We start from the raw sequence: 13,583 nt of genomic DNA, 5'->3' as shown, positions 1-13,583 counted from the left end.
AAGGAGAATAAGGTAAAGGGCAAGATGGACAGAGTAAAAGGTGAAGTTGGCACGCACACACACACACACAAAACATATGGGGGACTGTCAGGTCTTGATCTCTCCACTAAACTACAACTGGTGGATCCATGAGCAACCTGTCCTCTTCCTCCTCCCCCTTCCTCTCCTCATCCCTGGCACCTACCTGAGGATGGGGCCCTGAAGGTGGCTCCTCTGAACAGGAACAGGGTTTGCCATGGGAATCAAACTTTCCTGCTTCAGAGTATCAAAATCCTGACCCCGGGAGCCCCAGGGCCCCTAAGCGGGGACAACTTCCTCTTTGGCCCCTGCCCTGCTCCTCCAGGTCCCAGTAGAACTGAGCGACTGACCAGAGAGAACTTTGGGGAGGGGCCTGGCTGCAGGAAGAAGAGAGTGGGGAGGCAGAGACCCAGCCTACCGGAACTGGATGAGAGGGGAGGCTGCGGGAAAAGTTTCACATCTGAATCAGATGGGAAACAAGAATCTGTTCTCAGAAGAAGCCCAGAAAGGACAGAAATAGCACAGGCCAGCCTCTTGGTCTGAGGAGGTGGGGCTCCTCTTTGGGAAAAAGGGGGTTAGCAAGAGGTTTAAGGGTGCAGGAACAGGGAACCATCCTGAATCTCTCACGGAGAGGAAGTCTGTAGCGTGAGGGGAAGGGGTCCTGTAAGAACCCCCAAAAGGAGCTTAGCAGATTCAGCTCCCTCTTCAGGGTCTTTTTCTGGGGCCATTCTTCAAAATGAGCTTTAATCCACCTCACAGAATGGAAGTAAGACAGGGGGATGAACTTCCCACAGAGAATAAGAAACTGTAGGGAGGGGTTTCCTGAAGCTAGGTGTCAGGGGATCCTTATCCAGAGGCCGGCTCAATAGGGAGGGAAGGGCCCTCCACCCACAAGCAGAGAATGAAAGTCAAGAGAACTCGCTCATAGAAACCAAGGGGTTGGGCAAATTAACACCCCCAGCCCCAGTTTTCTCATTTGTAAAATGGAAAGTGGGGAATAACCATGAATCAACCAGAGAGAGGTCAATCCTGCTCAGAGGTAAGGAGAAGCGATGAGATGGCCCAGGAGGGGCCAAAAGAGGCACCCAGAAGGGGTCTGAGGACCAGGACCCCCTCTCCTGCCTTCAGACTTTGCTTTCGCCAAGGTTGGGGAGGGAAGAACCCAGTCCCTGCAGCTCCAAGTGGACGTGCGCACACAGTCCCAGCCCGTCTCCTGATTGGCTAGGAGATGACATCACCAATACATGTACACTGGGGCCGTGATTGGTCAGATGAGGAGTTGGGCGGGGCTAAGGGGGAGAGCCGGCGGGTGAAGCCCAACGCGTTGGGGAAAAGAGTTCGGGGATCTGCAGTCTCTTAGATCTAGGTCTCTGGCTGGGGGTGATGTGGTAGAGAGGAAAAGGAACTAATGAAGTTGAGTATGTCAGCAGAAAGGGAAAAGAGAAGACACAGGCCAACAGCTAGGACTTTATGACAGGAAGTTTTCCCTTTACCCCTACCCATCAAAAGCAGGAAGAAATTAAAATACTTTGTCATTATGCCAAAGCCTTGAAGAATTAGAAATAAATGAAGTTGGGGAAACTGCTGTTTCTCAGCTCCACCGAATACTGGGACAAGTGGAAGTGGGCTTCGATCTCAACAAGAGGAGTGGAAGTCAAATATCTTAAGGCTATTCTCTAGTGAACACCTGGTAGCCGTGAAGCAGGGCTGCTGCCGATCTTGGGAGAAATAAACCCACTCTCTGTATCCCTCTCTTTCTCTGTGTGTCCCACCATCACCCTCCCCACAATGGCCACAAGCTGATGAGTGTTTTTAGAGAGAAAGGACTAGACCCAGTGTCAGAGCCCCTGAATGCCACCCGGGAGATGAGGACAGGTCATTTGGCATGTTCTGTGGACAGGCTTGCATTGCAGGATGGGACTGGGAGTGGGGGCAGATGGCAGTACACAGCCTGGAACACTAACAACCTCCAACCCAGGCCAGCTTCCCTGCCTCCTCTTGTACCCTCACTCCAGACCCTGCCACTCTAGCCAAGTAAGTGCTAAACTCAACTCTCCTAATGAAAAGTAAAGATTTCTTAGACCAGAAAAGCCTCGAAGAGGGTATCTTGTCCATTCCTCTGCTCTCTTACCCACTAGAACCAAAGCTGGTTGGACAAATGGCTGCTCAACACTTCAGCCCACGTATGCATGCTGCATACTTTGTCCTAACCTGTTATTATTATTTACTGTTCCTAATAAGGAGGGATAGTGATCAACCATCATCCCTTCCTGGGGAAAAATTTCACACATAAACACTTACCCACACATACACACATACCCCACACTCTACCTCTAAGGAGACTGTCACCTGGCTGGCAGGCAGGACATAAATGTGATGACGTCAACAGAGGGTCCAGTACGGATTTTCCTTTAGCCCTTAAATGTAGTTTAAAAATAGAAAGGAACCCAACTCTAATGCCTGCCCAGCCTGCAGTGAAGAATAAGGTTGAGGTAGGAAACAAAGGATGGGAGACTCTGTCTCTGGTAAGGAAAAAGGGGTGGGGGTGGGTGGGGATAAAGGGGTGGTGCTTGGGAAGGGATTCACTGGCTGACTTCAAAGCTCCAAAATCTCAGAAATTGAAAGAACCAAGGAAATCATCTAATTCCAATAGAAAGAGGGCATGAGTTTAAAATCAGGAGACTTGTCTGGCTAGCTCAGTTGAAAAGAAAAAACTAAATTTAAAAAGAAATCACAAACTTTTGCCTAGATTTTATTACTATGTGTGACCTTGGGAAAGTCACACTGAGCTTCAGTTTCCTGGTCTGTAAAATGGGTAAATAATACATGCTTCACAGAATTTTCACAAGGACCTAATGAGATATGGTATGAGAACACCTTGGGAACCCTAAAGTGATACATGAATGTGAAGGATAATTATTTAGTCCAAATCTTTAGTTAGTTCAGCAAATATTCATTGAGTCATTCATAAACAAAGTCCCATATGCCCACTCTTACAGCCAGGACCCCTGAGTTTCCATCCAGGCCTCAAACGGCACCTGGATATTTGTGGGAAAGCTCTAGTCTCCCTGATGCCACCACTCCAGAGGTTTAGGGCTTCTCTCTGGCTTCTTATTCCAGAGGCCCCAGTGAGGCAGTGGAGGCAGAGGCTGCAGAGCACGTAGAGCACGAAGCTCCAGAAACCAAGAACAACTAGCTCTCCACCTCACCCGAGCATTCCCACTCCCCCACTCCCCTGGCTTCTGGCTTCCATTGCTATACAGACAGCCCCAGTTCTGGCAGCTGGCTGGGCATTGTGGCGGGGGTGGCTCCACAGATAAAAATAGCCCCCCTGGTGGCAAAGCTGGGTTGCCATCCTGGGAGGCACTGTTGACATGGCAGCAGTGGTGAGAGAGCCCTCAGCACTGGACAGAGGAGCTATGGGTGGGGGTGGGATGAGGGAAGGGAATGGGGCAGGGCCTGGGGAAGATTGGAAGACAGTGGGGGAAGGACAGAAACCAGGAGGGTGGAGAAAGGAAAAGAGGTAGGAGGTATTAAGGGGGCAGGGAGGAAAGGAAAGGAGATTTGAAAGGTGCTGCATTAGAGAGGCTGGAAACACACTGAAGAAGTGGGAGAGACTGCTTTCAGACTCCTCCAGTGCCTGCGCCTTCTGACCAGAAGCTGTTTCTAACAGGTGTTCCTAGCAACAGCCCAGCACCACTCAGATCACATGAGGAAGGGAATAATCTAAGCAGCTTGAGCCTCAGCCCAGACCAATAAGAACCCAGGTGTCCCAGCTCCCAGCCAAGAACACAAATGAGTCACCTTTCCGTCAGACTTCAGCCCTTGAGAGAGGGAGGAATTGGGAGGGGTGGGTGAGAAGGTCAGAGGAAGGCACACTGAAGAGGAGGCTCCCAGTACCCAGTCCAGAAGAACTCTTTCTCTGGTTCACTTGTCCACCCCTCTTTTCCCTCCCTATACCATTTGATTTTGCTCATTAACCACCTCCACATGGACCACCCCACCAGCCCTCCAAACCACATCCCAACAGCCGTTCCCAGCAGATGCCCTGCTTCTATGGGGCCTAACAGATGTTGAAGGTAGTCTGGGATGGGAAAGTAAATTAAAAACTTGGCAAGAGTCTGACTGCAAGTGTGATGAGGACAGCATCAGATTATGGATCAGCAGGATTTGGGTCTGGTCCCAGCACTGCCCCAATTTTACTAACTATCTCTGGGGATTGTTCCTTCTCTGTGGCCTTTATGGTTCTCAGATTCAGGGACTGGGTTGGAGACACTGGGGAAGTAGGATGCTTGGGCCTTAATTTCCCAGTTCCTGAGTTCATCCTTTCTGACTGGCTCACTGCTTCCCCAAATCAGCTCTAGCCCAGTGCTTAAAGGAGAAGGGTAGATTTTTTTCTTTATCAGAGAAAGGCCACATTCTAACCTCCAAGAACTCTCCAGGAAGTTCTCCGGCATATCTGTCTTCAATTTATTTCACTGCAATTAAAAACAACAGCAAATTTTCTTGGCATTTCAAAGAAGAGCAGAAGGGGAGAGAACAGGAGGGACCAAGAAGTCTTTGAGGTATCTAGTGCAATTTGGTTTATTATGTATCTTCCAGACTGGAATTTCTAAAGCAGTTGCTTGGTAGAGAGATGCTCACGGTTTAGGAAGTTTGGCAATACTGTTGGCATGTGTGTTCACTCAGTTCAGGCTGCAAGAAGTTTCCAAACAAGGTGGGCACAGAGGAGAGAACAAGGGACATGGTGCCAAGCAGATATGCAAGAGCTGATAAACAGGGGAGCAGGGAAGCCAAGGAATAGGAATAAAAGGAAAAGCGTCCCTAGCCCCCAGGTCCTGCCTGCCAGAGAATCACTCAGCCTCTCCCTATGACCAGCCCCCAGGCCCCAGCCCTCAACCCCCAGCCGGCCAAGCTCCCTTCCCCACCTAAATGGTGCCAACACCAGTTGGCAGCCTAATCACCCCACTGTAGCCACCATAATTATTTGCAAATCTGACTTCTCACTGCAGTTGTGGAATCAACTGACCTGGAATTCTGGCTCTATCCAACAGCACCACCTGAAGCACCCCCTTTCTAGCTCTTCTCCATACCCTATGCCCCCAGGCCTTACCCCAAAAACAACCTGACCCTTCTCCCACCAAGCCTTCCTCTCTACCAAAACCCCAACACAGCTCCCTCAGTGCACCTTTGCCAGGTCTGAGTGCTGACGTTGAATCTGAACCTGGTGTTTTCTTCTCAGACAGCAATAAGCTCCATACAGGCAACCCCAGCTGAGGGGAGAGGAGCAGTTGCAGGACTGGGCGATGCTGGGGCAGAGGGGCAAGAGCAGGGGCACTAGGGACCTCCCTGCACTGAATGGATAACAAGTTGATTTTATCCTTTTCCCTTCTCAGTCACCCTTTTTTCCCTGCTCAGTTCCCATCTATGCCCCTTCCCAAAAGAAGGGAGGAATGGTCCCACAGTTCTCTTAGACCATGTAGTCTTGCTCCCTTAGGGGACAATTTTATTATCTAACAACTTCCAGTCTCCCAAGTTGTCTCACCTCCACCCCACCTGCTGCCCTGGTTTTGTCCCTCTTTCTCTGCTGCTATCCTGAAGAGAGTTGGAAAATAGCTACTCAACTTCCGTACCTGAGAAAAATCAGCCCCTTGAGATTCAAAGGCAATTACTTGGCTTCCTCCCCAGAGGGACTAGGAGGATGAGGTCACTGAGAAGGCAAAAGACACGCCTTGCAGAAGACAGGAGTCGGGGCTGGACTCATAAGGCCCCAGAGGGCACCTATTGCAAGCTTATCCTGTACCATTACCACAGCAACCCCTCAGTGAGGTGAGGGAGCCACAGGGATTTTCTGGCCCCTAGGCAAGATGAGGGAGGAGAAGTACTGATGGCAAGAGTGAAAGGGTAAGTCAAAGGGAATGGGATAGAGAGAGGAAGTGGGACAAGGGAGAAGAGCAAAAGGGAGCCTCACAGCAAAAGAGAACCCAGAGAAAGATGAGGCAAAGGAGAAGATGGAAGAATCAAAGAAGAGAGAATGAGAGAGAGCAGAGGAGTTGGACACAAATCCTCAAGAATTCCTTTAAAGACTCAAAACGAGAAGGAAGACCTGTTTTCAAGGTTTTCTGCTCCTCCATCCCAGTCTGAAGGTGGCAGAAAGATTTTTTTTAAAGGTCGATGGAATCTGGGTGATAGGGAGGCTACCATTCCTTTGATTTCAGGAACTCCCTGGCAGGGTGTAGTTATAGATGTGCAGGCTTCTTTCCTGCTGAGCATCTCACCTGGCCTTCTAGTCCCATGCATCCTCAACCTCCTTCACCTTCCTCTGGACAAAAGTGGTAGATGCATCCTCAAATGTGGAATCCTCTGTCTTTTTTCAAGCCACCTCCTGAGGCTCCTGGACAAGCAGAGTGATGTTTGGATTCTAAGAGACTTCAGTAATTTTCTAAAATAGGATGTGGTATACCTGATAATACCCTCAAGCCTAGGGACTTGCGATAAATGTCAGAAGGGAATTCCCCAATGTTCATAGAACCCACCTATGGCAGCCCCTAGGCTTCCCACGCTTGCCGTGTCTCAGAACTGCAATTGCTCCAACCACTTCCAGTTTGACCATCGGGAAAAAATGATAAGGAGGAAGTTCCTCTCCTTTCTTTTGACCTCAGTGGCCCACATCCTTCATAATATTGCCCTCCTCTAGCCTCACCTATCCTTCTGGTCTCTAAGCTCAGACACGTACCTTCTCTCCTTCCAGATAACCATCAACAAAACTCCTTCAATCACAGCTCAAATCTATTAGGCAATTCATATTCCTACCTCTTGAATCTTTGTCTCCCTCATCCCAGCCAATAGTTGCCCATCCATTCGCATTCCCCTGCCTCTTCACAAAACAAGCTCTCCCATGCTGAAAAAGACCTTCAGCCTTTATCATTTAAAAGTTACTTTTACATGATGATATTAAATGAAGAACTGAGACTCAGAGAGACTATGTGACTTAAAGAGTACACAGTTGTAATTGTTAGAACAGAATGTGAACTCGAACTCAAGTCCCCCATTATTCCCCATGCCCTTCCACTACCACCACTCTGCCTCCCTGTTTCCCTCCCTCCAGCCACCTATCCTGACCAGAGGTTTGTCAAGTTCTTCCTTGGGGCTGAATTTGATCCCCTACCTCTGCACCTTCCCTTCAACTTAAGGCAGGAATTTTCTACCCTCTACCTTCCCAGAGATACCAGACGGTCCTCATTCAAGACAAAGTTGATGGAGGAAATAGAGACAGAAGACATTTGATGGAAAAGTGGAGTATGAAACAGAGGAAGGAGAGATTCCCTTTGCCATGGCTGGAAGCAGAGGAGGAAGGACTAATCCAGTGAAGACAGCACTAAAAAACTATCCCTACCAAGGCATGAGAAAAATGGCACTCCTTTTTCTCCAGAGGTCCAGGGAGCCATAGTTTATGCTGCAATCTTCACAGCAGCTCCACATCCATAGACAGAAAAAGGAAAATGGCAGCATGATTTTCAAAACTGGTAAGAGCCATAGAAGATCACTCCATGGGGCATATACAAAAAGAGGGCAAAAGGCAGGGTTAAATCAATGAGGCATCCAGCCTCAGCTTCTTCCTCCCATCCACTGGATCTCCGCAGAAATGTCAAAAAATCTGAGTGTCACAAATACATACACAAGATCACACATAGGTATTATCCCATTACCTACATACACACATACATCATCTCATAACTAGGACAATTTCAGTTCTAGTAAGTGCACACCTTCCCAACACATTTATTATTAAACACGCCACTTATAAAAACAGACACATCTTCATGGAGCTCTGTCCCCAGCATACCTATCAACCTTTACCCAAACACATATGTATACGTGTCAGGCAGGCATTCACAATTTCATCCTAACATATCTCACACAATCCAAACGCCACAGTTTCTGGATCCTCTCTGTAACTCCTTCAGTTCCAGGCTCTGTCCTGAGGTCCCCAAACCCCATACCTTTTAAGCATCACTCTCTCAAAAAAACAACATCATCATCATCTCCCTTTCCTCCACCTCCATTTCCTACTCCTCCCCCCGCCACTCAACAAACACGGAGGTATACACGCACCACAGAATCAGAGACAGAACTGGACCTCGTGACATATGTACATATATTCACTATTTCATTTGTTCATTCCTTTATTTAACAGCATTTATTGAGTGCCTGTTATGTTCAAGGTATCACACTAGACTCTGATGAAACAAAGATAAGCAAAAATAACCCCAATGGGGTCCCTGCTCCAGCTCTTCTATAATGACCTTGAACCACAGCATAGAACATTGAGCCTAGATTTTGAGGGTCCCAAGTGTGCACCATGTGGGGAAAGAAGAAGAGAAAGGGACTATGTCTATACTGTCCCAAAGGAAGGGGGAAGTTCTATCTGTAAAATGTAAAATTCCAAGAGAAACTGGAGCAGAGAAAAGAGAGTGATGTTTGTACCATCCTGAGAAAAAGAGAATGCATATTTATGCTTTTCCTATGTATATAACCCCCTAAAGAAAAAAATTAAGCAGAAACCCAGAGTGGTAGAATTTCATCAGTTGGGTGGGTGTAGCAAAACAGGAAACACAGAGCCTCCCAACTCTCCACACCACTTGATGGAGTGGAAGCAGATTACAAGCTCTGTAGGAACAGGGACTATGTCTGTTTCATCCACCACTGACTGTATCCTCGGCATCCAGCCTGCCACCTGGTCCATAGAAGGTACTCAAGAAATAGTTGTTGGATGAATAAATGAGCTGAGGATGGCAAACCAAGGTCTGCTCATCATTTTTCTCGATTCACAAAAGACATAGGAAATTATTTCTACCTCTTCTGGTCTTCTTCCGGTTCCCTAAAGCCCTCTGATCTCAGAGAAGGGTGGACAGCCAAGTCAAACACTTCCTCTTAGGGTTAAAAATGCTGAAAATCATCCTGGCCAACTCATCATCTCCAGATGGCCTCTTTCACCCTCTCTTATGCCTCAGTTTATGAGTCTGCTTAATTAGGGAAATTGTCCTGAAGATAGGGGTAAAATCACACAGTTAAGAGACTCTCTTCAGTTCATATGATCCAGATTAGATTCTGAATTTATTTTTGACAGGGTCTTAGTGTGGGAAACAGAATTCTTGAATGCTCTTCCCAACAAAAAATTGCCCTGCACAATTATATTAGTGTGGACTTTTTATCCAGAGTCAAAAACACCAGGCCTAGTCTCTCTGAAGAAAGTTTGGATGTCCTAATTAGAAATGAGAAGGGTAAAGGGGTGAAAATAGGATGTGTTGAGTAGAAGAATCTAGATAGATAGTTAGATAAATACATACAAGGATATATGCCATGTTTCCATTTCCAAGCAGTACCCAGTCCTAAGATATAAATCATGTCTATTTCCTATTTCCAGACTTGGCAACCCTTTTCCACCTTAACCAAAGGGGCAGGAGGATCTTTATTTTCACTTAAAAGGGGGAACACCTCCTGTCTCACCTCTTCAGAAAACATCCCATTGAGAGAGTTGGGAAACTCCCACCTCTTACCCAGCAAAGCCCTAAATCCTTTTATTTCCCTTCATCTGATAGTCAAAGCCTCCCCAGTATTCAAAAAGGCAAAATCCAGTAGGCCATGAACGTAGATCAAGTTGGGATCTACTTTGATATCAAGGTCTTTCTCTGCTTTAAGGACGTGAGACTGGGAATCTATCCCTGCCAATTAATAATCAGGAGATTGTACTTTTTTGGGTAAGTTATATTACATGTAACTAGCTTTACTTTTTACCTGTAAAAATAGATTATTGTACAAAGCTAGTATTCTTAAGGATCAGACTGCTAAAGTGAGTGAAGAGCAGAATGATCTAATCAATAACAATAGGGATCCTTGTCCACCCTAATCTCATGTAAGGACATCTCAGCTAAGGCACTCTGGAGGGACAGCTGCCTCTACTCCCTTCTCTTCCCAGGTTTCATGCCTCCTTCTGGGAATCCTCTTCTCTCACCACTGAGCACTTCTCACACTAAAGGAAGAAACAGCAATTCATTTTCAGGAAAGGCTTTTGGTTAGAAATGTGTGGGAGATAGTGAAACTAGTAACACCCACTCTTTTGCAGGGCCCTGTTACCTGGAATAGAGGCAAGGTAAGTATGATGAGCCACTAATGTTAGGGGAACTATCCTGAATTCTCCCATTTATGGACCTGGGGCCCTTCTTTACCTTTCAACTACTTCCTTACTTTCCCTTTCCCCAGCTCATTTACCATTAACAGAGCGTCATTTTCTATCAAGAATCACACAGTGCTCCTCCGAACAAAAGCATCACACAGTGCTCCTCCCAACAAAAATCAATTCAATCTGGTTTTCCATTTCTTCATCCCAGAACTCATTCCAAGGCTGTGCTTCATAGAGCCCAGCAAATTGGATTGGCCAGAGGCAGCCAAGGAGGGGGACTGAGAAGTACATTTGGATTCCAACCCTTATTGCCCACTATGCCTCAGTTCTCCCTAAGGCCTCTCCAAGTAGCTAGTGTATAAATCAGACCCACCTGCCATAGAAAGGTGTCATCTTATCACCATAGGTGAAGTATTTAAAGGACAATACAATATAAACATCTATCCATCCCCTACCCCCATCTCTCCCTCTCCCAGAACCCAGAAATAGAAAGCTTTGGTGCTCACTATGGAGAATATTGGGGAGGAACTGGGTTCAGGGCTATGTTTACTGTGTTTCCTCTCTAAACATCCATAGTCTCCTATCTGTTTCCTCTTTCCTGGGGCCATGGATTCATCTCAGAGAGAGGGACATCTTCTCTTGTTCCCTGATTAAGAATCAACAGACTGCGGAGATTTCCCGATGACAGCAGCTGACTGGGAGATAAACATGGTGCATGGCTTGTCTTTGACCCAATCCTCTTTTTTTTCTAAGGAGCAGGGGAAAAGTTCCTTTCCTCCCCTGGGACTGGAGTATGAGATACCTGAGTTCTTCCTTCTCCCATTTATTCCTCCCCACATGCCCTCGTACTGCAACAATAGGAAAAGATGCCCAAATGTGCTTGGAGATCCTGGAAGACCCTATATAAACAAAAAGGCTTTGATTAAGCCAGTTACCTTGCCTTTGTCAATTAATATTTCTTCACCATCATCACCTCCTTCAGCTTCCAGGTGGGGGCTCCAAGCCCCCTCCAGATTCCAGGTGGGTCCCCTCATCATTGGGACGAGTTTCCAGGTCCCAAGAGATGAGCAGCTCAGACATGGGGTGCCCCCCACCCCACTCCCTGTGCAGGAGGCAGAAACTGCCCATCCCAACTGAGACACATATGACCCACAGGTTGGCACAAGTATTCCCATGCAGTGGATCTACAGCTGTGTGCAATCACTCCACATACCTCTGTGACCCACGGTCACTCATGCACACACATGTCATGTGGCTCACATCTGCACAACTCTGCACATGGATACGTGTGAGTCAGCCTGGCACCTCTGCTGCCCTCCTGCAGCCCTGCCACACTGCATATACTGTGCTGCCTCTAAGCGCTGCGTGTGTCAGCCTGGGGTCCACAGGCACAGGCACATCGTTATCTTTGCAACTCCTAAACCCGCTCCAACCCGGCCGGCTTGCTCCGCACATGCCTTGCACATGTGGCCTGGCCACGCGTGTCAGGGCCGTGCTTCCTCGCACCTGCCAACATGTGTGCCAAACAGAATCTACCAGCCCACAGCCCCGCTCCAGTTATCCCCCCTCCTCCTCCCGCTCAGGCTCCCTAAGGTCCCTTCCCCCCATTCCCGGGCCGGGGACTTACAGAGACCGAAGCTTAATCCACATCTTCTTGCTGGGAGCTGACTTCAGCTCCAGGGGTGACGGGCAATCCGACTCCTCCAGCATCTCTGGAGGACTGCGGGGGGACAGCTCCATGCTCAGCCACGGTCTACGGAACAGAGAGAGGAGACAGCATCTCAGCTCAGCTTCAGCCCCAGCCAAGAGACCCTCACCCCCCATCCCAGGCCCTTCCCACCTGCGGCTGGCGTGGACCAGCCAGGCCGGTGTCTCTAGGCTCGGCCCGAGCTGGCAGAGCTGCAGCTCCTGCGGCTCCTCCTCTCCCGCTGCCCAGCCGAGCTTTGGGCTCCGCGTCCAAGCTCTCCGCACCGCCGCTGCTGCTGCCGCTACCGCCGCCGCCGCCGCGCGCTGCCAGAGCCGCCTCCTTGCCTCTCTCCTCCTCCCCCGGCCGGGTTCCCCCCTCCCTCTGCTCTCCCTCCCTTCTCCTCAGCCTGCCCGCCAGTCTCTCACTCCTCGCAGCCACTCCTCCCCCTCCCAAAGGAACGATTGGAAGCCGGGGGCACACACAGACAGAAGCGCCCAAGGGCGAGCGCACGCACACAGGCGCCGGGGACGAGTGGCTGCGTGTGCCCTGTACTGGCGGATGTGAGTGCGTGTTTACAGAGTGCAGCGGAGGTGGCGGGCAGGACTTCGGTGTGGGTGGTTGTGTGGGTCCTCTCCGTGTGTTTTGAGTTTCTGTGTATGTGCGTGTGGTTCTATGTATCCACGTGTGCCTAGCTGCCTGCGTGTCCCATGTGTGAGGGCAGGGTAGGGGATGAGCACACATATTTCCCGGCTAGACCTGGACTCGGAACCCAGTCAGAGCAGACCCCACCTGTGCTCCAGTCTTGGAAAAGTTCAGGGTGTGCTGTGAGCTGTGATGGCATCCCACGCTTGGCCTCAGGTCCCTCAGCTTGATCTTCCCCACCTTTCTCCAAGACTGTGGCCTTCCCAGTGGTGCTTCTACCTGCCTGCCTAGCATATAGGAATTTCTTCCAAGTTCAAAGCTCTCCAGAGCAGGCAGCACCACATCTTCCTTTTTTTTTTTTTTTTTTTTTTTTTGAGAAGGCGTCTCTGTAACCCAGGCTGGAGTGCAGTGGCCCAATCTCAGCTCATTGCAACCTCTGCCTCCCCAGTTCCCGCGATTCTCCTGCCTCAGCCTCCCGAGTAGCTGGCACTACAGGTGCAGGCCACCACGCTGGCTAACTTTTGTATTTTTTAGTAGAGATGGGGTTTCACCATATTGGCCAGGCTGGTCTCGAACTCCTGACCTCGTGATCTGCCAGCCTCGGCCTCCCAAAGTGGTGGGATTACAGGTGTGAGCCACCGTGCAAGGCCTAACATCTTCTTTGACTGGGTAATAACTCTACACAGCTAGGAAAGCATTCCTGATATCAAAACCCCACCTGAAGCACTTCCAGCTCATTTCTTCTATTCTGTCTTCAGAGAAAGAAATCTAGGAGCTAAAGGCCCAGCACAAAACAACCCAGCTGATTAATAAACATTTGTGGAAGGAGTGAACTGGAATTTGAACTCAAGACCTTGTAAAAGAGCAAAGCCTCCTCCATCCAACCGAGTCCTACCTAGGACTCTTGCAGGAACCACCTCTCTTGCTCGATATTGTTCTCCCCCTTAATGACCACTGGCTTTGGCACTGGGGAAACTCCTATGTCAACAGAAAGTGGAGATATATTCACTAACTGCTGAATCCAAAACAGGCCACTAATCCAGGATCCCAGAA

The 13,583-nt window shown here is 48.9% G+C and overlaps 1 protein-coding gene across 4 annotated transcripts in view; it reads right to left on the bottom strand.

Annotated features, from left to right (window-relative positions):
- Positions 1-12,898, bottom strand: part of PDE1B (phosphodiesterase 1B) — a 30,594-nt gene extending 17,696 nt beyond the window's left edge. Inside the window, exons 1-2 of one of the 4 annotated variants that reach the window (XM_023210872.2) lie at positions 12,042-12,898; positions 11,829-11,954 (exon numbers count right to left, since the gene is read on the bottom strand). In XM_023210872.2, coding sequence (XP_023066640.1) covers positions 11,829-11,941 — 113 coding nt within the window. In that variant the 5' untranslated portion in view covers positions 11,942-11,954; positions 12,042-12,898. Of the gene's footprint in view, positions 1-184; positions 2,517-6,296; positions 6,413-11,828; positions 11,955-12,041 lie in introns of those variants that run through there. The other 3 variants (XM_023210874.1, XM_023210873.1, XM_023210876.1) reach the window with 3 other exon arrangements.
- Between the last annotated feature and the right edge of the window lie 685 nt (positions 12,899-13,583).

Source organism: Piliocolobus tephrosceles, chromosome 10 (genome assembly GCF_002776525.5).
Source record: "Piliocolobus tephrosceles isolate RC106 chromosome 10, ASM277652v3, whole genome shotgun sequence".
NCBI lineage: Eukaryota > Metazoa > Chordata > Mammalia > Primates > Cercopithecidae > Piliocolobus > Piliocolobus tephrosceles.
The sequence above is the reverse complement of the archived record's forward strand: the minus strand, read 5'-3'. Positions and strand labels throughout refer to the sequence as shown.